Source organism: Vanellus vanellus (genome assembly GCF_965231255.1).
Source record: "Vanellus vanellus genome assembly, chromosome: 1".
NCBI lineage: Eukaryota > Metazoa > Chordata > Aves > Charadriiformes > Charadriidae > Vanellus > Vanellus vanellus.
Genome location: NC_138905.1, coordinates 138,168,667 through 138,194,737, shown reverse-complemented (window position 1 = coordinate 138,194,737; position 26,071 = coordinate 138,168,667). Strand labels below are relative to the sequence as shown.

General features: G+C 43.0%; 1 protein-coding gene across 2 annotated transcripts in view; it reads right to left on the bottom strand.

The window, feature by feature from the left end:
* The window catches only part of GPM6B (glycoprotein M6B), a gene marked incomplete at its 5' end in the record, with an annotated part of 31,116 nt that extends 5,413 nt beyond the window's left edge, over positions 1-25,703 (bottom strand). For both annotated transcript variants that reach the window (XM_082488275.1, XM_082488276.1), the window contains 5 exons: positions 272-443; positions 3,624-3,780; positions 7,094-7,280; positions 18,124-18,243; positions 25,643-25,703. In XM_082488275.1, coding sequence (XP_082344401.1) covers positions 272-443; positions 3,624-3,780; positions 7,094-7,280; positions 18,124-18,243; positions 25,643-25,703 — 697 coding nt within the window. The remainder of the gene's footprint in view (positions 1-271; positions 444-3,623; positions 3,781-7,093; positions 7,281-18,123; positions 18,244-25,642) is intronic.
* Between the last annotated feature and the right edge of the window lie 368 nt (positions 25,704-26,071).

Below are 26,071 nucleotides of genomic sequence, written 5' to 3'. Positions count from 1 at the left end.
AGTTTATTTTGAGGGTGATCTATTTTTAAACCTAATAATATAGTATTGGAAACCGCTACAAAATCATTTTAGATAAATGACTTGCCAGTTCAGTTGAACTGATTGCATCTGGAAAGAGATCAGTGTAATCTGAATTAATTAGAAAAGTAATAACACATTCAGAGATGCGCGATGCTTTTGCATATGGTTCACTCGATAAGGCTGAGACAAAACTACTGAAGACAGACCAAGGAGAAAGGATAAAGCATTTAATCAGGATTAAAATAAGTACCGTATTGCCTGATATCCACGCAGATCTGGTCCCCTGGAACTGTCACGTTTGTCTGAAGAGACTTGATGACTTCGCAAGTTGACCATATGTTATAGAACATAAAGACAGGCACAGCAGAGAAGCCAAAGACCCCAAGCCAGGCCACTCCAAGCACATACGTGAGGAAAACAAACTGGACAGAGAAAACACATGTACTTTACCTTCATTCTTTGAAAAGAATACTTGAATTTTCCATAAAAATGCTTCGAAATAATCTTTAAGCATACTTTCAAGAAGTCAAGTGATAAAGCATTTGATTTCCAAGCACAAATAAAATCAGTATTCTCATTGCTTACAAATACTTAGGTAGTTTAAGTGCTACTGAGAAAGTAATTCAGACATTTCCTTTTTCATCAGCCTGCTTGAGTAAACAGCTTGACCTCCTTAAAGAACAGTCCATTAATTTCTCAAGATTCTCAGCTAAGCGGGCATGCTGGTTGTAGGCTAAAGCCAATAAAATTCCAACAAAAATCAATTTAAGGAGGTTTTTTTTAATTAACTGTAACATACTAGCATTTCTGTACAACTTGCAAATCAAAACAATAGAGTGAATCGATGTTCACAGAGCTCTCCCGTACTCCCTGATTTATTGAAATCAATTTTGAGTGTAACATTTGAGAATACCTGTTTTTGAAAACATCGCAACCGTTACAGCAGATCAAAAACACTGAAATGATCTAATACACATAGCCAAGAAGAAAAATTAAGTTACTTCACCTTAGAGAACCGTGGATTTTCCGTTGAAATTTGCTGGTTTGGGTTTGCTCTTTTTTTTATTAAAAAAAAAAATATAAAAAATGTGCATTTTCTTTGGTAAGATTATTGCTTTGGAAATTTCCAGCTTCCTCCTCCCACTGGACCGCTTCCCTTTTCCCCCTCTTCTTCTATGTTTTATGGTGAAACAGTAGCTCCGGCATCAGTTCCTAGCTCCCTCCTCCTGATGAGACTGGGATTTGGATCCTGCTTGGTAAGCAGGGGACAGCTGCTCCATCTTTTGTGTTCCCTTTTCACTGTTATCTAACTGTAGGTGGACTGGAAAGGCTGTACTTCCAGTGAAGCACTGACGCTGTACTATCTTACTTGAAACTCGTGTGCCAGAGAACAACAGCAAGGATGGGAAAGGCTCTGAGGGGAAAAGTTGTCTCAGCCTGACCCAGAACTGATGGACTGAACTACTGCTGCAGTGGTGGAAGTTTGCATCCTCATAGTTTTTTTTTTTGTTTGTTTGTTTGGTTTTTTTTGCCCAGACGCACTGAACAACACTGCAAACATTACAGCAAAAGTTGAGCAATTGGTTAGGTTCTACAGTCAGCGGAGGCGGTGCGTGTGGGGAGGCAGAAGTGCTTGCAAAACTAAGGGCCATAAAATTTATACACAACCGAACTGGAACTATTTCGTTATTAGATAGTGCCATACGCCAGACCTGTATGTTTTATGCTAATTGAGAATTCTCTCTTTGGATTTTGCTAAGGACCAAGTGGACCAGTTTAAAGGATTTCTATACGTACACTATACATAAAATATGGGTTTGCATATGTGTATGTGGAACTGTGCACGAGAGGAAGTACCCAAGGCCTTTAACTCCTAAAATAGCCAGGGAAAAACACACTTACTCTCACATTTAATGCAATAACTGTGGGAAATGGCTATTCCGCATTACCACAGCCAACGCAAATAATTTAGGAAAGTCGGAAGTCTGTCTTCTGTAATAACCTTATGCAAGATGGAAGGGACTGCCTTTCAGGACCGTGCTTAGTAATGTAACAGAGAAAGAAGTAGAGAAGGTCTTGATTAAAGAGGCAAAAAACTCACTGTATGTCCAAAAGCTCATTGTCTGTACATAGCTGCAGCCACTGGTCTGTTAAGATACTCTATCTCCTCACAAACCTTGTTCTAACCCTGGTGTTTTACGCAGCTCTACCACTACGCAGCGGCATACAGGAATTCTGACACGATGACTGGTACCACTGAACACTGATGTGTCTTACCAGAGCTCTAAGCCCCCACTCAGCTGCTAAATTCTCTCCTCCATTGTGTGGACAAATATGGGCAAACATGAAAATACATTTTTCTGTCATATTTCCATGTGTCACACTGGTATTTGTACAAGCAGCTGACAATCATGCGCCTGCAACTACTCAACTGCACAAGCAATTGTCTGCACTAATGAGATGCACGTATGTTTATGTTTCTAATGTATTTTGGATCTTTGGACAACACTGCCTTAGATCTAATTTTGCTCCTCAGTGAAGATCATACTTGCTAGAAAAAGAGCGAGTGAATAGCTGCTTAACTGGAAAGTGATCAGATGTCTTATTTTTATTAGCTCTTGAAAAATTCAATAAGTATCCAACAGCACAGTGGAAAATTGTAACCCTCCTGAAAATAAACATGCATCTCTTTTGTATTTAACCAGCTGAAAGTACATATTTTTAAAGTACAGGATATAGATTGTATATTAAAATGCAACAATCACACCAAAAGCCTCTTCTCTTTTCACCCACACTTTCCCGTGGGCGATCTGTCATACTGCTTAGCTTCCTCCATAACTACGAGCTTTGAATTCAGATTTTCAGAAATAGCTTTGAAATCCTGTCTCAGAAACATAGTTATGTTTCTGTTCTTGCAGAGTGCGCCCTAGGGGGCAACGTGGGTGAGAATCTGAAGTTTTATTTTTAGTTAAACTTTGTTTAAAATTTCATTCTGATACAAAAGTATACTGAAGGGAGGATGGCTTGTAACTTCAAGGCTGTAAGTGTTTCAGCTTTGCGAGAAAGACTCACTATTGTATCTGTATGCCTTTTGCCATCTGCAAAAGCAAGACAGCAATACTCGATTCAAGTGCAAAGATGTTGCGAAGCTTCATTCATGACTGTTCCTCTGAAGGATCCAGACATTCTCAAGCAGAATTGACTATGGAAATCAGAGGCATTACAGTTTGTTATTTTAATAGCTCTGCAAACCACAGCCATTTTACAGCTTGCCTTTAAGCATCACTAGTGTGTTCCATGTTTAAAAGCACAAATTTCATTTTATCTCATGTTGAGTGTTTTAAAACCGTCAACTTAGTTCAGACCAGTGGGTTCTGCTTTTCGACAGGGGAGGCCACGATAGCACCCTGACGGTCCACCTGCAGAATCAAGTATCCTCAAAGTTCAAAGAAGGATCTGCAAGAGGGATTGATTCTGACTGCCCAGAAAGAGTTAAACAAAGGCGGCAGCAATACACTGTTGTTCAAAAACAAGAGGAGTCAAACCGAGCCCAACAGGTTTTAGTAAGCCAGACCACTGTTCCCATCTCTGATGCTACTCACCATTCCACTGATGCAGCGGCCACAGGCTGTTGTTTTGAATTCTCCATGCAGCTCCTTCACAGCACTTGTTGTATAAAAACCTTCTGCCAAAAGGATTATTCCATATAAGAAGAAAAATGATGCAATGCCATAAATTACATACTGCATGAGCTGTATTCTAAAATGGGAAAGAAAGAAGATAGAATTAGATTTCAGTCCTATAAAAACAAAGTCAGCCCTCCCAAATCATAGCAGGTATGAGACAACTCGTTTTCTAGAAAATACAGTTCAAGGCTCCTTAACGCATTTTAAGCAAGCAGGCTGCAGGAGAGCGCCAGTATAACTATCCCACTTCTACAGGTAAGTAATACTGGTGTTCATCGGTCTTGCATCTGCTCGAGCATCCCCTGTTTGTGCTGCAGTTCTGACACAGACTGGTATTAGTCACCAGCTGGAAGCTGCAATTTCATGTCTCCACTATGGAGTTGTTTTTTTTTTTTTTTTTCCTATTATTGATGCTGACACCTAACTCGGGGAATGTCTGACAGGGACAAGATGGCTTTGAAATGGCAAGGGCTGGAGCTGAACTGCTGGCTGAACTAGCAGGCTCTGTGGTGATTCCTTTGGCTTTGGGAAAGGAAACAGTCCCTGAAATTCACCGTTTCTACCTGTAAAATCCAGCTAATGTACGGCTGCAAAAATTTGTAAATTCAGCGATACTTGTCTGATACAAAAAACTTAGCAAACATGCAGTGACTTCTCCTGGGGAGGAATGGCTTGCTCTATGGCCTAGGAGGGTACTTCCAAGCGAGCAGGTAGATTCAGTGCCTTAAGTCATGGCAGCGTTGAGCTCCCCAAAGTGTAATTACATTTTAAAAAACTGAAACAAATATTTAGGAAATGTTTCAATCTGAGGTACTCTGGAACCATCCAGAGGAAGATGATCTCAGGGCATAAGCAAGTATAAGCACTTCCTTCAGATATTACTTGAGAAAGTTCTTGATTCCTTAAAGATCTACCATCCCCAACGATACTCTTACAGTATTTTTACTCTGGCTAGAGTGGAAAGAATAATTTCTGAATATTATCAATCAGATTCAGTATCTGAAGCTAATTGTTTTGGAGGACCAGAATGCCAAATCTCCCATACAACACTTCTGGTCTCCTGAAGCCATACTTTGTTATTAGCACAACTTCTCCAGAACTTATCCCTTCTTAAAAGTAATTTCTTTGTTGGGATAGTTATTTTGGATGAAGCTATTCACAGAACAGAGAGGTTAATTTTACACATCTGTACTGCTGGTTTTGGTTTTCTAAGGATAAACATATTTTTCCTCAGACGTTTTTTTTCAATTCTTACCACTCTAGACTAAGTAGCTGCTAGCATAGATCTCCAAGGAGCACCTGCATGGTTTAGCTTAATTTAAATGAAATTGATGACTACCAGATAGCACATCCCTTGTATCAAAATAGGATATTGCTCCTTTAAAATTATATGTGGGAAGTGTTATGTTTGTTTTCCAAACTGATTAAAAATAACAGGATAAATCTGTTGCATCTGTGCTGTAAAGCATGACAAAATTAAGTCTCGATTTGAGAGAGTATAGAAGAATTCATTCCATCATTATTAATAGTCTAGGAGTCTCATTGCATGTTACCAGAAATTAGTAATATGAAACCCGGTTGAAAAAATCTGTTCCGAAGGGTGCCTTACTAACATATTTTTCATTTATTTTATGTATCTGTGGCCTTAAATTATTTGCCCCTTTCTAGCACCCCCTCTCCCTTGCCTTTCTTGTTAGGCCTCCATGGAGTCTGAGACCTCAGCTGCTTTGGTAGGAATTAGGCGTTTCCCCAGCTGCTGATGCTCACTTGACAAGAAACATTGTCAATGATTCTCCAAAATTTAAAACTTGCTGCCTTTTACGGCTGCTTCTGCAATTTCTTCTATTTTGCTCAAACGAAGACTGATACAAGAAGAGGGCGTTTCATTAGGCGGTTGCTGAAGAACAGCTGCTTATGGCTTCTGGCTAAATGTTGTAGCTAACTGCAGGGTGCTCATGGCTCACGCACTGGAGCTGGGGACATGGTGCCCGGCCACAGCCGGGGTGTGAGGGTGGATGGTGCTGGGGTGGGGCACCCCCAGTCCCGGAGCCATGTGGCAGGTCTGGGCACAGAGGGTCTTGCAAGGGGGGAGGGAAGCTCCAAAATGGTGCTGCGGGACTGATGCCAGTGATGCCGGGGGATGGGAAGGAGTCAGCTGTCCACAAGCACATAAAGGGAGTCAGTGATGAAAGATAAGAAAAAGAAAGAAAGGAGAGTTAAGTGTGTTGGGTTGGACCCTGCTACCAAAGTCTTCGAATAATGTCCTGAAAGCTGGGTCCTAGGGGCAGGTAAGCAAAACACACGTGCCATCTTCATTGCCAGTGCACCCCTGCGTGTGCAACGCCCACAGGCGTGCACCATATGGAGCCCCTCTTCGTGGCCTGCACAGGGACCCCTCGGGTGGCTTTCAGAAGGTTTCGGCTGCCCTTCCTCACGCCTCCCCCCCTGCCCCGGGACGGAGACATGTCCAGGGGCCAGCTGCACGCTGTGCCCATGGCCAGTGCTGGCCCGTGGCGAGCAGTGGGCAAGAGGCCGAACCCAGACCCGGTCAGCATCCTGACACCAGTGCACAGCCGTCGGGAACCACAACTGGTGCAAAGTTCCTCACTGCTGCCGGACAAAAGCTTTTTCAAAGCCTGGGGGTTCAGCTGGAGGGGCCACATAAAGGCCCAGTGTGTTCAGACCACTGGCCCACAGCCTGGGACCGGTGCATGCCTCAGTGTCAAGGGGAAGGAGAGGCTCACGCCGATGGGGCTGGGCGCTCGCCCTCATGCAGGGCACCTTTCTCTGGTGTCCCCAAGAAGCCTTGGGAGCACAAAAGCCTCACATAATTCACCGGTGCTTATTCTAAAGGCTACGGTTGCAGAGACAAACATTTAAGCTCTTTCCAATATAGCACCAACAGCCACCAACATCCCCAAGTCCTTCTCTGCAGGGCTGCTCTCCATCCCTTCATCCCCCAGCCTGTATTGATATTGGGAGGTTGCCCCAGCCCAGGTGCAGGACCCTGCACTTGGCCTTGTTGAACCTCATGAGGTTCACAGGGGCCCACTCCTCAAGGCTGTCAAGGTCGCTGTGGATGGCATCCCTTCCCTCAAGTGAACTAACTGCACCACTCAGCTTGGTGCTATCTGCAAACCTGCTGAGGGTGCACTCAATCCCACTGTCTATGGGATTGATGAAGATATTAAATAGTATTGGTCATCGTATAAACAAGTTAAGCAGGATACACTGATTGTTTGGGCACAAACACCAAAAAAACACTGAGTGCTGTTGGACAAACAAGCAACCCAATACTCAGGGATGGAGGCTGAGGTTTGAGTCCGTCTCTACTCATTTAGCATGAGGGTGTTATGAGGAATAATGGAAATGGGAGGCATACTTACACTTCACTCAGCAAAGCATGGTCGCTGGCAGTCGTGGAGAAGTGCTGCTCAAGGATAGACACAGTTCCCGTGAGTGCCACATGGCCGCAGCCACAAAACAACGCTACCCCCGAGAAGCAGAGAATGGTTGCCACAAGCGAAGCATATGGCACTCCTCCTAGGCACTTAATGCAACATTCAAAGCAACCTAAGCAGAAGAGAGAAAGCAAAAGAAACATTATGAGCAAAAAGCAAATTATGAGAAAAAGAATATCTGTATTCAGTAGGAATTTGTATTCCATGAGGAAAAGAATATCTGTCCTCCACTTCGTAAAAGCCACAGGGACTAAAAGGCCCAGGCATTGACATGCTAAGCAAAAATCTATAGGTGGTGCAAGACAGCATCACCCTCTAAAGCAGTGACCTACAGATCTGTTGGTATGGACTGAAAGCCCAGAAAGTGGGCTGAGTGCTCCTGTCTTTACAGGATCAAGAGGAGATCGATGAGACAGACCATGAAATGGAAAAAGAAAAAAAATCACTTGTCTGAAGTGATCCATTGCAATCCAGCTGCTCATGCAGAGCTCACCACGTTTCAGCATTACTAACAGCAGGAGCAGCAGCTACGCTGGCACCATTCAGGAAGCCAAAGAAGCGAATACTCAAGACAATGAAGCCTTTTGGAAAAGTAAGAGATACTTTGCACTTCCATTGGAAGAGGAACACATTTAGGTCTGCAAAACTTAAACACTCTACACTCTCCCATGGCTCCCAAGTATCTTTTTGTATACATCCGTATGAGGTTATAGGGATACAGATATTTTAACAACAGAAAAATGGAATGGGGGCCACAGAGTAGCAATTTTTATTGAGAGCAGTGAGGTGAAGCTGTATTACACAGACAATACATTTCCAGCTTTATAGGATACACTGGATTTACAGTGATCCCTGAGTACAGTCTACAGTAGCATAATCACAGTTTTAATGAAATGTATCGTTTAAGCAGTCTGAGTTCCCAAAATACCCCCCCAGAACTGCTGTTCTACAAACACTGTAATAAGGAGGTTGCAGCTGAATTGCCAGGTTCCTCCCGACCGCGTGGCCTGAAAACCCATCTGCTTGCAGAGCTGGGAAATGTAAATCGGAAACAAACACAGCTTTTAACTGCACTATAATGGTAATGGCAATCCATACCAATTCATTACTTTAGGGTGATGGCATTAAGCTGTCTCCATTAATGTGCATTTCATACAACTGCGCAAAACACAAGCCATTAAGACAACGCTTAATGGAGCGACCAGCATTGCATGTCGCAGGAACAGCCCGCTGCTTCTATGAGAAGGTACTAAACGGACAAAGCATTTGAAGGCAGGGAGACAGCTGGCAAGTACGTACATCACATCACATCTTCCCGCCCCCAAAATTCCTCGCAAAGATCAGCAAGTCTCCATCCGCCACATGAGGCAAGTTTATTTTTATCCTCCCCCCCCCCGCCATTCCCACTAATGAATGAGTTGCAGAGCAGGCACTTCCATGAAGCACTGGGGAATAATATGCATCCGATAATTGAAAGCTTTCCCATTTCCTAAGTGGGAAACTCTTCTTTTAGAGAGTCACTACCAAGTGTCCTAGTCAGGCTTACGCAGCTATCACCACCAAAATGACTTATGAAACACTTCGCTAACTGCAGACAAGATTTAATTGTACACAGACAAGCCTGGGAAGCTTTTACAGTTAAGCCCACAGCTGGAGTCCACTCAGTAGGAACTATCTTCATGACAAAAATACTGCCGAATGAACAAACACTGCAGCTTAGCAGTGACGGGGCAAACAAAATCCAAATGCACGCTATCAGAGGAAATCATCTCCAGTTTTCATCTTATCACAGAGGTCCAGAGTCAAGTTCAGACACCAGACCTCGCAGAGCGGTCTTCTGCTTTGGGGGATCTGCCTGAACGCAGCTCAAGCCACACACCAGGCACATCAGCAGTTGCAAACATGAGGTTGGCTCACCTCCGCAGCATCTGCTGCCGGGTCAGGCCCAAAGCTCCAACAGTTAATCCAAGAAACGCTTGCACCTGGCACAGGATTAGCAGTGAAGGATTACCCAAGAGTAATGATGCTCCGATCCAGCGGGCAACGCTCAACACACACGTGGCCTCAGCCCAGCACAAAATGAATGGCCTTTCGGGCCACGCTCCCATAGGAGAAGGTGACTAAATGTTGGATCATTGCTTGGTATGGAGGAGGTTGATCACCTAATCATGCTGATCCACAGATTGCTTTGCAGAAGGATCCCATCAGAGACAGGAAAAAAAAAAAAAAAAACAACAAACCAACAAAAAAACAGCTGGAAGCAAAGCCAAGGGACCGATGAGGTCCGAAAGAAAAGCTGCCGGTTTCAGGAGATGGGGGCAGCCCGCTTGACAAAACTCTAAAAAATGGTACAGATCCAGGACTGACAATTAACCCCCAACAAGGAGATGTCTGTCCTCCTGGTACCCCCCACTGCACAGCTGCCTTTCCAGGCCACCAGCAGAACATTCACCCTGGAGAGTTTATTGGATCCCTTACCCAAACACAAGGCAATACCTGCCACTGGTCCACAGACCCTCAAACACAAGCCAACAGTGGCAAACCCCAACTCATCTCCCAGCGACTGCAAGCTGCACATAGCACCTTTGTGGCCGTATTCCTTACGTCTTCCTCTACAGCCCAAGTAAAAAGGCACCACAGTACCCAGGTGGCCTTTGTTTTATCAGTGCAGACCACAGCCAAGGGATGCCCTAAGAGGTGTCTAAAGCAACCACACTATTTTGAGCGAGGCAGAGAAAACTGCCCAGGTGTGGAACTGCAGAAACTACCGGCCCTCGCACCAAGACCAAAGCAGGAAGCAGAGGGACTTCAGTTCCCAGGGAAATAGCACTCTGCCAACTTGCAAGCAAAGGAAGTGTCCCAAACCAGCATGTTTCCAAGAGAGAGCATCCATCCGTACATAGTCTTTCTGCACCCAAATTGACAGCAGAGCTGCACAGCCTCCTGCCAGAGGGTAACTAACTGTGGGACACAACCTTATCAATGTGCTGGGGCTGCCAGAACCCCCACAGATCCCACTGTGAACACTTCTTATGAGCAGCTTAAATCCATGCCTAGCCTGAGCAATATATCTGGGTTTTATAATTTTGTTTTAAAGAGAGCCCCAAACAGTACTGCCAGGTGAAGCTTTCAAAACCAGCTAAAATTTGAAGCTCATCAAGCACTAAGATACTCTTACCAAGCTTCCCAAACAAGCACTGAAGCATATTGGAGGATTCCTGAAAAAAATGAAAGCTTTCCAGGAAATGTGCTTTATGTAACCTCAAATCAGCCAGTATCTTCATACAGTGCAACCGAAACCCCATGATGAAGTTTGCCTAGTCCATGTTCAGAAAATAACTTGCTAACGCACTGATGATAACTGCAGGCTGAAGTCCTGTTAAATCAAGCTGACAAAAATAAGTAGTATTAAAATAAGTTTAATTCCAATTTTCTGCTAGTTTTACTTTCCATATGGCCAACATGGTGAACTTTTCAGCTGTATATCCGTATATCTGCTTCCAACACAACAGTCTAAAACAATTTAAATATGAAACTGTACAGCACAAACACACATCACTGCATCTCCCCTTTCAATGGCCATTTTGTGCGAGGCATCACTAGAACCTTTTGTGCAACTCAGCAGAATAAAAACATTTTTTGTCCTCAGGCTGGCGAGCAGCAGTTGCCATGGAGGCAGGTTAATAACAGCCCAATGATTTGCCCAGAGCTGCCTGTGATCTTGGCTACAGATTTAACACACTCTCAGAAGGAGGCCAGCTGAAACAAGGACTGAGATTATTCTCTAGGGAATGAATGCTATTAAACACACACATACACACACAGATATTCTTGCTAAAGGACAAAAATAAAGAGAAGAGAAAAAACAGGAACCGGCTATTCTATTAATCTCCTGGAAACTATCAGTCACAGGAAATTGGTAAAGGATGAACCTACATAGGTACACAAATCGGCAATTGGTTGCTTAATGTATGAAGAACAACTGTACAATCTACTGAGAAGTGTACAGGCTATTGCATATATGCAGGGGCTCAGCCATTCAATTTCCCATGTCAAATGGCAATTGTGTGGCTAAACCTTCTTTGGTACTTTAAGTATGGCTTTAAGATTTAAACTCAGGAAAGCAAGGTAATGCAGAATTAATGGAAAGCGGTCTTAAAAAAAACAAAAAGCAAGCCAATTCTCACACTCTAACTCATCCTACTAAGGTCAAGATGGAGTGGAATGACAAAATCTGTGCTTCAGAGGTGACAAAAAACAATCCAATGGGATCACATAGCTGTTTTCCGTATTCCCAGAGCTTGCTCTATGAAGTTTGCACATCAGTGCTTCAAGCCCAGACTTGAAAAGCTGAGACAGACGCACGTTCACAAAGCCATCCCTCAAAGCGAAGCATGGAAAACATGAGTGTCCACACCTCCTGGACAGAAAACCAGCTTGTCCTCTAATGTCCCAAACTCTTCCTAGGTTGAACTAGTGCCTCAATGTATCTCAGGTATGAACTATTGATCCCATAGTCAAGGTCATTATGGGACAAAAACCCAAGGAACAAAAAGAACCTGAAAGGAGGTTAGAAAAGCTCTCCATTTCAGGGAGCTAAATCTCCAGGCTCCCATGGCTGTTTTCTGCGTTAGTTCTCACTCTCTTTTCCTTACAAGTTTTGTTTCTTCCCCTCCCATAAATCTGTCTTGCCGTTCTGAAAGATGAAGCAATAGGCACCAGTTTTTCTTATCACCTACTTCCTGTAATTGTGTAATGCATTTTTAGAAATCCTGGCATGTTGGACACCTGTCCCGTTAATATGTGGTAGAAATTACATGGCGTGTTCCACCACAGAACCATGATCTCTGTTGGCTTCAGCACCACAGCTCAGGGAGCAGGTGTGGAGGAATTGTTTTAACAAAAAGAAGGTTGGAAGAGACCCAAGGAAAGAAAAAGCACTAGATAACATCTTAAATGCAGCCATCGCATGTAAATCAGGCTCATTATTATACATCCACAGGAGCCTGGTGTTGGGAGCACTACTCCCAATCACGAATACATGCAAGAAGAGTACTCAGTGCTTTACATTCACCCCGTTTCCCCAGAGCTGAAGATTATCCAATACCAAGCGTGCATAATACCATGGACCTTTGACAGAAAAATGAACTTTGTGTCAATGGAAATAAATGCCAATTTTACTTTCTGCCACCTACCGTATTTTTTAAAATCTCCATTCTGAGTGGCTTATGCATGCTAGTATGTTCTTTTTCATACCTTACAGCATGATTGACAGCTACAGGGGAAGCAGCGAGGGATGCAGGAATACACTAATATTTCAGAAGCAAAAATGGAATTTACCCCTTTCTTCCCCGTGTGAGAATAAGCCAGTACCTGGCAGTAAAATAACTTTACTTCCCACATCTATCACCAACACCAGCAGCCAAGGGTCAGTGGTAAAAATACAGTAAGATAAAACATTTAATCTTACAAGGGTAAGTTTAAAGCATGTGACAAATTTCTCTCCACACTTTAATAAGGGCACTAAAATAAAAGGCTGTGCCTTAAATCACTTGGAAGTCTTTGTTGAAGCGTTATCCTTACCTATTCCTGTTCATCTTAAATTTTGCTGATTTACAAAACATGACACAAAGTTAACATCTCTGTTATTAATTACAATAAATGCTCACTCACCACACCTTTGGATTTAATACATTAAACGTACTAAATAAGTGATGAGCTCAAATAGAGAAATTCCTTTCTTTTTCTCCCACAAACCTCTTAAAGCTCTTCCACAGAAAACTTCCTTTCAAGTTCAACCTTCCCTACTTTTGCCTTTTTGTCCTCTCCAAGTTGTGAAATTAACTTATACTGAAAATGAACGCTTCATGAGAGCCAGAAAATTTAATGTGAGGGTACATTAGTCTAGCTAGATTGGTAATCTCCCCCCTGCATTCACATCCCTCTCTCCCAGAGTTTTAAATCAGTAAATAAGCCTTCTTAGCCAGCATAGTGACAGAGAAGACATGACCTTTGGAGAACGCAGCCATCAGGGCTGCCACAAAGGATGAGACCCGAAATCCAGAAATAGCACCACTCTCACCCTTCTCAGTAGCTAGCATGAGATGCTTCATTCAAATAAAACGCAGTGAGAGCTGGGGTAGTCTGATTCACTCAGTAAGTCTCACCCCAGCCTCTACTGTTTAAGAGCTACTCAAAGAACAAGTAGCTCCTTTCTGAAGGTTATCAGCATTAGTTACAACTTCTCCAGATACTCTTGATATATACATAAGATATGTGGTTTCAGCACTGCCATACTGTCAGTTCCCCACTTCTGAGAAGGTATTTATTGTCCATTATCAGTTTTAAGCCTGCCATCTTTAAACTTCATTAGATGCTTCCATGTTCTTGTGTAGCATAGAAGTAAAAGTCCTTGCTCATGCCTCCTGTGATGGAACGGGCACAGAGAAACCAGAACTGGTGCATACTAAGAACAAGCATCTCACAGCCTGGAAGCACCATTAGCAGACTCCTTTTTAAATCCACAAAACACCAGGTATCTCTGTGGTACTCTATGAGTAATGATAATAAACTGCTCCTACTACTCCAGCAAAAAATACAGTAAGCATAAGTTTAAAAACAAGAACTTTTTTCCTAATGTGATAAAACAAAAAAAAACCACCCTTGCAGAGGTTGTCAGTGTTGATCAACAGAAAAAGATATTTTTTTTTCCTTTCACTAAAGAAAACAAATTGTTTTAAAAAAAAAATTTATGTTCAAATTAGAGAAAAGGCTATTTTACCAAGGCAAGATTTCTCTCTTCTGGATGCTGTTAAATGACACAGAGAAGAGTCTAAGAACAGAGAGCAGTAAACGTAACTCCCTTTTTTCTTCAAATCTCAGGCCCAAAACAGCACTACTTATAGAAAAACAAACAAACAAAAAAACATTCCCATTGCAGGAACGAAACCTGTTTCATGCACGGACAGATGATCCGAATGGTCTTTTACAGGCCTTATCTACTTTATCATCTTCAAATTTATTGAAATACACACACTCCCCATCTAATATTACTCCCAGCCTCGGCAAGGCTCATTAAGCTCACAGGTGTTCTGAAGGCGTCTTTTTCAGACAGTGCAATCTACGAAATATGAATCACTGCATCCATGCTTATTGCATGCGCCCATCCCAGGCGTTTGCTGTGTGAGAGCGAGGACTCACACCTACACGGGAAGAATGCTGCTGCCCTCTGAGACAGTGGGACGAGAGAATTGCTCTTGTCCAGCTTTTATAGTCTTGGACAAAGGTCAGGCAAAACTTTGTTTATTTAAATTCATGTCTTCTCTGTTTTACTGTTGGCCCATGAAACAGTGGAAACCACAGCAGGAAAAAAAATACCTAACTTGTACTTTGGAAAAGGCCGTACTTCAAACAGGTCTATATGGGAATCCTTGGGGATGGGTATTTTTTAGCTGTAAGCTACCTCTGCAGAAAAAAAATTAAGTAGATGATTTTAAAAAAGACTTCTCATCTAAAGAATAGCTTAGGCAGTACTGATATAAGCTTTGTCATTATTCCTCCTGGAGACTCATTCTAGTGTTTTACTACTCAGAATAACTCTTGGGACTTTTGCACAGTCTGAACAATGTGAGCTCATTGACACGCAGAGCTCAAAGTGCAAACACATTGCACCAGCAAGGGCAGCCTCTGGTCCAAACTGCGGCTGTCAGCTGAGAGTTACATACCAACAACTCACTGCTCAAGGTGTCTGAAGACACTCCTCCTTTCTGTCCTCACCCTGACCTCAACTCCCCGTTCTTCACCTATTTTTCCCTTCTGGGAGAAACACCCAGTAGGGTCAACATGGAAGTACCGCTGCTTCAGTAGGTGCCAGCCCAAGTGATTATTTTGGACAAACTCAAGCAAAAGAGATAAAACGGAGGAAGCGATGGGCAGACTGCCAAAGATATTCAAAATGCCTGAAGGTGCAGACAAGCTTGGTGGGGGAAGTACAAAAGCACCTGAACATTTCAACCCCGTGGGCTTCAGCTTCAGCAGTTCTGTGAAACCTTCTGTAAGGACATTTGAGTTTCCTTGATTCAACCATCCTCCAGACCCACCTGTACTTGGCTGACATAATTTTTAAGGCTGACTTTATGCAAAGGTGAGTATCTTACCTGGAAGACTGCAGTCGAGACTCTTAACTCCACTTTTCTGGCAGCTGTAACTCACCTCACTCTCCATCAGCCTTCAGCACTCAGCGGGAGAGCAAGACTTTTGCCACACGGGATTTCAGTCACGGCTACTGACCACTTCCCCAGTTGACTCCTCCCTAGCTACAAAGAAGCAAACAGAAACACAACCTCTCTTTCCCTAGAGCTGAAAAACTGGGGGGGGGATTTCAGCCTGGTGGATCTAAGATTCGGAAGGTAAATTCTCCATTTCAGAGATAACTGAAGCTGCCAAGATCTTCCCAGACGTTTACCCAACTATGGAACTAGAGGAGCAGTAAGAAACCTGAACCACAACTGCAGAAGTCCTTTGCCCTGCAACAGCTTTCATGCAGGTGTTGCCCCAGTTGAGTCCACACCACACCATTGTCAAATTTCAGCTTGCTGCAGTAAGGGAACAGGTTGTTTAAGTGAGATACTCCACATTCACATGCCCTTATGTGCTCACAAAGCAGCTGAAACACCTCCCAGCATCTGGGGGAAGCAAGTTAAAGGAAAAAAAAAAAAAAAAAGATTCCCATAAAGCAAACAACGCCCACCCAGCCTGGAAGACTGCCTACAGCTAAGCTCATGTTAAACAACCATTGCTAAGTTTCTCTTACTAAAGAAAAAGATGGTACTTTGCTTCCTGGGAAAAAAAATTGGTTCAGGCGTTTTGAAAGGCTTGCTAAGTTTGCAGGTGTTCTGGGGATGTCTTGGCTCCAGCACTGCAGTGAGTATCCCACGCTGACTCTTCCCTTGTTGCACAAGTGCTGGATTAAATCTTAAAATGGGGCAGGGAGATCATGTCTTATGTGGAAAGCCTGGGAGACGAGCTGGATGCCACCAGGACTGCCACAGAGGTGCTCCCCTAGTGATGTCCATTCGGACACTGACAGAGGAGACAAAGTAATGTCCACCATGGCAAAGGCACCCAAAAAATAACGTGGCTTGTCAAAGAAACTGAGAGTTTATCTCAGCACACTAACCAGTACCACCCAGCAATGGGAAGCTGTATGCCAGTACCGAAGGGAGGCATGTTACAGCTGTGACTTGTGACTGAAGTGACATTTTCCCTCCGATCTAAGGGAAAGGAGCAAAGACCAGTATTTTCACTGTGGCTAATCCATCATTGGCAGATTGGTCTTACTCAAGACATGTCCAGAGCAGTTTCATTGCTGCCGGGAAACCTTTTCATTTCCTTAAGTGCAATCATTTAAAGCACCTTCCCTTCAGTTGGTATTTCTGGGCTTTGTTGGTGGTTTTTTGTTGTTGTTGTTGTTTGTTTTTTTACCCCCACCAGCAAGAACCCTTTCATCTTCAACTCCTCCATGACAGGCACCACATTTACCTGCGTGTTATTTCTGGAAGCTTCCCAAGGCAGCTTGCATAGGGTTCGGTTGCCAAAACAAGGGTTTCAAGCACCATTTTATGTGCCAGACTCCCAGCTGCTGTGACAGAAGGCTGTGCGCCTCCTCTGCGTCCTGGCTCATCCGTGCCGGCACATACGGACGTGTCTCATAACTGGGGACAGCTGACGGGGCACAAGACCCTGATAACCAGGCACCTAGCCTGCTCCCTCCGTGTCCTCCTTCCCAGGAAGGCAGCATTCATCATCTGTCGCTCCTTCCTGAAGCATTTCTCCCGTGTATAAAATATGCCACATGCATTGATCTGAAGTTTGAGAATGTCTTCTGGCAGCCCTGAGTTCTGTCACCCAGGTAATTTGTCATAAAATATGGCCAAAACGAATATTGATATTGAAGATGGAGATCATGATTTGCAACCTAAGTATTTGCCAAAAAAAAAAAAATAAAAAAAGCCATTTTGAACTAGATAAACATTTGAATGCTAAAGAACAAACGTGTGTGAAAATATAATGGAAAAGGGAAGGATTAGGCAGGAAGCTTTGGTGAATATTTCCCTGCAGTTCCTGTTAGAGTCTCTGATGCGGAGGCAGGCATCTCCAGCAAACAAGCTGTCAAACAGGCTTCAGTCAATCAGCTCCATAAAGAGAAGAGGACTGCTGGATAGAGCTGGCTGCAAATGCTAGCTCTGAGCATTTATATCCTTCGCTGTGTTAACCCTCAGTCAAACTGGAATTTTCCAATGCAATCAATCGTGTGGCTTGATTTCAGGTGCCTTTCTGAGATGCTTCAAAACTAAATTCCCCCCAGACTCTTAAAATGAAGCTTCAGGAAAACAAAATAGGATCTTTTTGAGGTCTCAAGCCAGGTATCAAAAGGACAGGCATGTGGAATCAGCAAACCATTTTTAAAGCCTCAGCTGAAATCCTCCTTTAGACTCTGACATATGCACTTACTGCTTCTAGCAAGGGAAAAATGCAAAGAAAATCACAGAATATTGTCTAGGAAGCATATTGTAGGAGACCAGTAAATCAGATGTGTTGTCACTGCTTCAGTGTCAATTACTGCATTTGTGGCTGATCAGTTTGATAGATTCATCTGCATACAAAACCCATCCTACGCTGTCTCATCTGTAAACAGTTTTGAAGCAATCGGGCAGCACAGTTAAAAGGGAGGTGTCCCTCACCACACATTATTGTCCTTCAAGCATTAACAACCAAATTTAACTTTACGTCAAGTATTCATATGAAAGAACTAGATTCTTTACAGCCTTAACAAACAAAACAAGAAAAATAGAGGAACATTTATCTGAAATTGTTAGGACTACTGCAAAGCATTAGGTTTATGCTACTACCATTTCTGAACTCTCCATTTCCCTTTCACCCAGCCCTTTATTTACCTTGAATCCCCAAAGGACTAATATTGCCTCTCAATGCTGGCACATGATGGTACCGGTGTGGCCTTGAACTCCTGTACATCCAGTGGTACCTGCCAATTTCCATTTCTGGTCTGGTGATCACTGCCAATTTCAGGTGGTAAAAAGTCAGTGTCACCAGCAAGTTTTAGTTCAGCACTTTCAGTCATTTAACTTTAAAAATAAGAGCCCAGAAAATCACGCTGTAGTTTCAGAACTGAAACAACATAACTTCACCAAACCAAGGGAAGGGTTGGGAGGGACATCGACAGGGAGACACTCATACAGGTGTTAAGAAAGGTTAAATAGCTAAAAATCCACCAAGGATTTGAATTAAACATGTAAAGAAAGACTCTCTATTCCTTCCCACCACCCACTCTCATGTGTCCCCCTCTTTGTCCCTGGGAAAGAGTTTTGCTCCAGAAGTAAACGAAGACAAAGTCATGGAAAATCACATTACCTGTTGGTTGGGTTTTTTTAAAGACCCTAAATCTGTCAAAAAAAATGGTTATTGGCATATGTAAAGGTAGGGCAAACACACAAGTTTGCTCCATTACTGTCTTACATTAAAAAAAAAAAAATAAAAATCATGGGCTTTATTTCACATAGGCTCTGATCACGTCCAAAAATCTGGGCCAAGCATGTTAAAACAGACTTGTTTTGGGTTTACAGTGAAGGAGAGCAGGTATCCTTCTCCTTGCCTTTTCAGAGGACAGACGAAGCTCAGCAAGGAGACCCCCACATGCAGTAACACCCCGACCCGCTCACACACTCATCGCACACACACCAGCACAGGGCTTCCAAGTCCCCTGAAAGAGGCCACTGGCAAAACAACATCAAACCACTTTTGAACCTACATGTCCCTCCTCAGCACTGCTATGGCTTTGACAAGGTTGTCAGGGCAAGACAGACAGATCTTTATTTGAAATGCACCAGAGTCCCACTCTGTGGTGGCTAAATGAGAAAGTAACCATCATCTCTGGCCAAAATAAATCAGTTTCAGCAGCATTTGGGCAGTTGGAGGAAGCAAAGGTTATGATGCTGAAAACCTATCTACCATAGAATAGATCAGAGGCAAATTTCAGGGGGCAGGGGGAGTAGGAATGCCATAAATTTCTGGCTGGTGAGGGGCTAGGAAGGTCCTGGACCTGGTCCTTCTCTCATGGGGTTTTGCTGCTGGTGCAACAACAACTTTGGCACGGCTACATTTACATACATCAAGAAGAGAAAAAAATCTTGGCCTCAAATCTACACACTGGATCTAGAGGTTTGAAACAAGAATTTGTACATCTCCTACACCAGCAAATTAACTACAATATTAAAAGAGTCTTTTGGGTTTGGGATGCAAACTTGATATCAATGGCTCTCTAAAGGATTCTTTGTGACTTGGTACTTCTCCCCTCTCTGCAACTCACACACAAATCTGCAAGCAGGTATCAGACTTTATCCCGCTTCCTACAGTTTATCCTTCCTTTTAGGAAAGGCAAATTCCAAATCTTACAAACATAACCGAATTCAAAATGTGTTGAAGGCATCGTTCCAAAACGTGCATGCTCAGGATGATATCATCTCCTTCTGCTTATACAGGAATAATCCTGTTTATGAGATCACAAGAGATGCCATAATAATTTAATTTGATACAAAATGGAAATAACAGAATTGCTCACTAGTACTGGATATTGTCTACCCTCTCCTTCCCAACTGTTTGCTCCCTGTTTTTTTTGAAGCTACTTTCAGGACATCAGTAACAGATTAAGATATTTATTTTTTTTGGTAATTAAAAATAACCAGCTGCAAAGACTTCTGGGAAGAAAAAAAATTCTTCATTTGCATTGCAGCAGCATCTAGACCAAACCCTTGGCACTAAAAGGATTTTATCCTATCAGGCCTGAACCCACAATTTGAGATTTCTCCTGCAGCTGCTACAAAAACCCCGTTGCTCAGAGCAGCAAAGCAGGCAGCTGCCTTTCTGCCTTAGCCTGAGGGGACATGGGTGAAGTCACCACTGTCTGCTGTGGGACAAAGAAACCCTGAAACGTGGAGATAGTGTGCGAAATTTGTAGCATCATTTCTGTAAATGAAAATATTCCATGAATTTGTTTTTTTTTTATATTAGTAATTTCTGGTCTTGCGATAACAAGCCTCTTCATCAGGAGATGGTTCAAACTCCATAAGGAATCTCAGTTTTTCCATTGCTCTACAAAGAGCTGCTTCACAATGGCTGTTTGGTAGCCCTTACCGCACGCCTGGCACGACCTCCAAAGCTGAAGAGTACCTTTTGGCGACTTCACTGGGACCCACCCAGGCCCACTCATGCAAAATCACCAGCAGGTCGAAAGACCAACCAGCTTCAGTGGCATAGCAACTACTGCAACACAGCACCTATGAATTAGAGTTTAACTCTGTAGCCCTAGTAGTGAGTAGAGGAAATAGGTTTAAATGACTTTACCTCTTGCTTTTTGAGGACCTAACTGCACTAACTGCATTCCCAGGTCTAGGTTACAATACTCTCCACGCGCAGCCGAGCTCCTACAGCCGGAGGCCTCCTGGTCAAACCAGGTTGTACCCGACCCTGAACAGACGCAGCAGCTACAGGAGCGACAACATTTTCATGTCACACCACACAGGCACGCTGATGGCGACTGTAGTGTTCAATATTCATTGGGATGAGTCATCTCGCATGCTTGTAATAAAATTCCCAGCGCCCAACATCCTCACGCTTGCTGCCTTTGGCATATGGTTTTAGAGGAAACAAACAGTTACGACGTTCATCTGCTGCAGCTGACGAAGCAGTCCACGGGAGCAGAGAGAGGGTCGTCATTTGGTCATTTGTGATCTGGTGATGAATATTGCATTAGGAGCGAGGCTGGCCAGAAAATGCGGAAAGGTTAGAGTAACCAAAAGGGGCTCCCCCTCTCCCCTTCTCTCTCCCCTCTTTAGCCCCCGTGCTCCCACTGCAGAGCCCACTGTGCATGTTACAGTGCCATCTGGGTTTTTTTTCCCCCCTGTTACCATACCCTGTGGCACATATGTCTAGGTTTTCTGCTTTCATGAGGTCATTCAGACCACTATGAGTATGTTCTCCGAGCGTGTTCAACCCCCTCCTATTTAGAAAACAAATCCTATTCATTAAAACCTAAATCACTAAGCCTGCCAAATTATTATCCCCAGAATATCGCGTGTCCCAGATTCTCCCCGGGCTAGACCTCTCCTCCTACAGTCATATTCTTCAGGGACTTAAAGCAGTTGTTGTTTTCAGGGGATCTGAAATACCAATAAACTGCTTGAAACGAGGAAAAAATACGCAGCATAGTAAAAATCTTTAAATGGCTTGACAGCTCCGAAATCACCATGTGAGCCTAACATTAAGGGAGTATGGGTGAAAATTCTGGCTAATAAACATAACATGTATACAAAAAAAAGAATTTTTTCAATTTGCTGTAATGAAAACTACATCTGTCTGTGATGCATGAAAATGTCCCAAGCTCACTGTGTAAAAAGGACTTTGCTAAAAGTGAAGTAAATTGCACATTAATTCACTCCTTTCTCATGTTGCACTTCAGCCAGCTCCATTTACACTACCACACACAGTTGTACAGTTGTGTTTAAGAGAAGGATTTCCTTTCTATTTTTGACTAGCATATACTTGTCTATTTAGAGTTTAAAATCGGAAAGATTGCTTCATATATGATGAAAATAATAAAGCTAACAGCCATTCCTGAGCACGAGGTCTTCTTTGATCGACAGCGCATTAGTAGGGAAGAGCCAATTAAAAGGAACCTTGGGTACAGCTGCTCAGGCTGGTTTTCATTATTCCTCTGCACAGCATATGCAATTTGGACATGGTATGCATTCATGTAAGGAAACTGTATCGTACTGTAATGGCTTTCTTCCATCCTCCCATGTGTAATTGCTAAATTCACCATGGTCATCCACAGTTGGGGTTTTGTTTTGTTCTTTGAATTTTGCAACTTGGTAGTATTTCTCATAGTTAAATGAAAAAGGAAACTTATTGTCTCTGTTAATGTGTATGAGGATCTATATCCTTCACTGCTGATGCAAAACGGCATTTCGTTTTTCATATTTATTCCACCTCAGTAAATCTGCCTGCCCAGTCCTCACGTTTTGATTTAATTTAATGCCTCCAAGATAAACGCTGTCATTTGTAATAATTTGTAAACTTTCATCTTTAAAATGCATCCAATCTGTCCTGCAGCCCTGTAAAGTATCTGTTAAACATTTTGCTTCAGCTTGCTCGTGGTGTTCTCCTCTGATAAGGGCTGCTGACATGCAGTATAAAGCTGACTTATTTCTTATCTCCATCAACATGGGTGTTGCTCCATTTCCAATTAAAAAAACTGGGGCAGCAGCCACTCATCTGGGTGCACAGAAACAAATGTCTGATGAACACTGAATCCATCAGCTGGGCAGTATCACTGCCTGAATCAGGCAGGGGATTCATGAAAATTATTATTAAAATCTAAAACTGGAATTCACATACAATTTAGTGAACTTCAGAAAACTAAATGAGATCAATCATTTTCATTTATCAATCCTTAAATATTCATAAAGCACATTAGCTTGTGTAAATTATCTCAACTACGCTGCAGTCCAAAATAGCTGACCAGCTGCATTTGCCACCGGTATGGGAAACACAAACCAGTACCTATGTGACACCACCGTTCAGATCTGACTGTATTAGGTGCTCAAACCAAAACCAGCTCTGACTGCTCATCCCAAGTGCTCCGGCAGTTTTGCTTTCCAGCATTCTCCTCCAGAGTACAAGGAGCCCTGGATATAGGGGCTAGTAGCTGGGCATGTAGCCCCTGCCCAACTTCCTCCAAGTATTCATTCTATGCAATTACAGTGCATCATTAAGGAGGTCCTTGCATTAAAAAACACAACCTGGAAACCTGTAGTTTAAAAAGCTGGTAAAAGGGAGAAAAAACTCGTAGCTGAAAAGTACAATTTGCTAATAGATAAATGCAGATACTTTCCCCCGAACTTGGCAGTGCAAAGCATACTGACTATGATCTCGTCTTGCTCAGTATTAGCAAAAACTACATCCCCCAACCCCCTCTGACGCTGGCTTATCTCCTTGGACTTTGCAATTCATATCTGGAAGGAAGAGTTAAAAGACTCTGTGATAGCGCTGCACCTGCTTCAAGCTCTGGTGGCTGCCTCGCAGTCACCGGATGCAGGGCATCTCATAAAGGACGGCCATTACACTCAGTCCAGGTGGGATCTTTAGAGGAAGAAGCAAGTGTTGCAAGCCCAGCAAGCATATTAGGCATAGCAGGCAGGAGATCCAGTCCAGACAGTAAATGAACGCATTTTTGAAGGGATCACCTTCCGTTTTACACCCCAAAGTGACGCAGCAGCATTTTCCATGAAGTTTCTTCACATCGAGAAAAAGCTTGTTTTTCTCCATGAGAGAGAGCTGCTGGTGGAAGAGCCCTTTTGAAAAATCCTGCTGTTTCAGAGGTACCTCCTGCCTGCTGAGCCCATCTAAAAACCTAACTGGACTAGACAGTCTTAGCACTTTGGAAAATCTGCCCCCCAAACCCGAATATGCCTCCTACATTACTGCTTCATGGCAGTAAGTTTGAAGGGGGATCTGGGCTATTTATTTTGTTATTGAAACTAGGAGTAGGACCGTTTCAGCTTTCTGCATTTTAATTCACTGTGAAACATATTGGGAATTTAAGCGAACAGAAATAAAGAGCATAATGTGAGAGACCATGTGTTTCTTTCAGAAATTAGGGAACTGGCAAGAACAAAGCTCTGAAGTGTTACATACACATACCTATGTAACAGATCCACCATATAAAATTATCACAGAAAAACTAGGAAATGGTTGTAAAATTATGATAGGAAGTTCCCCTGCTTGCATCCTATGAAAGCAACAGATCAACCACCTCGACTTGGTAACAGATTTACCATTCTACATGTTGTGCTTTCATCCTTGCCAAAATAAAAGGGAAACCATAAACTCATCATAAACACACTCAGCAACACATTTCATTTTGCACAACTGCTAACGCATACGGATAACTTTCTTTGGTGTTTATTGTACATGAGTTCTACCAGTTTAAAAGAAACTCATCGATCAGAAGAAAAAAATTGCTGTAATTTTTGAAGAATGATCTAGGAGTTCAAGATGGGTTTATAGCCAAGGTATTTAGGACATTTTGTACATTAATTACTCAAAATCTACAGTGAGGTGGGTTATTGTCTACATACACTAATGGCTTTCAGAGTTTAATCTCTCATCAGTGGACCTCCTTTTGTGAAATCCCTAAGGGATTATGTAGTACTATGTCTAATCACTTGACAAATTTCATTTACTTGAAACTGAAGCTAGGTTTGAATTATACAAAGCGTGTAGGAGGAATCAGATTCAAAGTAGGAAAACAAAATCTGGTACTGGACAGTACCAGGATTTATCATTACATTCACATCTAAACTGTTTAATAATAAATTAAACGATTCTACTTGGGGAAACGTATTAGTTGTGTGTCAGCTCCATATGCCTATGAGATATTCAGATTGCTTTAACTGACACACAACAGGTTCAAAAGTATACTATGACTCATGTAAAAAGGCAGTGGAAATTTAAATAATTTTGTTACTGCTGTATTATTTAGCAAAAAAATACTGCTATGATTTGTACAGCAGTCTGCTACACTGAAGAGGGATATTTATTTGGCATACATTATATGATGCAGAAACAAAGCGGTCCTTTGCTAGTTGAATTTACCCTCTGAAGTTCAGCACTCCAAACCAAATAAATCACCTGTAAAGCTGGGATGGATGAAGCACCTCTCTCCTCCTGTGCTGTCATCTCTCTACTGCAGAACCGCTACCATGGAATTGTTCTCTCCACTAAGCAGCAAGTCTTGGTGATTAACACATCCTGAAAGCTAATGTTGTGAAACTCATTGCATTATTTCCTGTTATCACAGCACCAGCAGATCTCTACCTAAGCAAAATTTGCCTGACAACACCACAGAACAGGAATTTAAAATTTAGAGCAGCATTTGGCACCAAGCTAACTACACAAAGGTTGTGTGATATTACAGTCTTTTATATGTTATTATAATCTAGGTCCCCCACACTGCATTGCAAAGCCTTGCTAGATGGCTAGTCTCGATGAAAACACCAGATTATGGCTCTAAGAACGACATGCAAACACGCAGGCACACACTACCTCTGTAAACCAAATTTACCAAAATCCATCAAAGACACAGCAGTAACAAGGCTTCTTTTGCAAACATCATTTCTGGTAGGGTTAGGACAGATTCAGAGCAAATACAGACACAGACAGAAAGATTGCTGCTCTATTAATTTGTTGTCAAGCCATGCAGGAAAGGACAGCTGAAAGCCCGAAGATGCAGTAATGATTGTTTAAGAGCTATTCGAAAAAGTGACAAAACTGGCCTAAACCTCTTTAAGCCCCCTGAATGAAAAGATTTAAACAGGCTATTGTTAGACCCCTGGGTACCTTTTTTCTCTTGGCTTTGTTCTGTATTTTCCTCCGCTGCAGTTTCCATGGCTGGCTTCATACCATCCACCAAAAATGCCACCCCCCCTCCCCCCCCAGCAAGCACTTTTTCTCTTCGCCTCCTTTCTCACTCCCTTCCGTCTCCTATTTACGGCGGCAGTGATTGAGCGGCTCTGTTCTCCCCTACAGTAGATTACAGTCCTCTCCAAAACGCCAGAAAAGTCTTGTCAGCTTCAATTTCGCTCCGCTGACTGGTCCACGAGGAGCCGTGCCAGCGAGCGCTCAGCCATACGTCACCACGGTCCCCAGCTATAAAATAACCATCCTTCGCCCGACCCTGCCCCGGCTCACCGCGTCGCAGGGACCGGCATCACCAGCTCGCACCCCCTTCCCCTCACCCTCCTCTCTCCCCCTGTCTCCCAAGGCTCC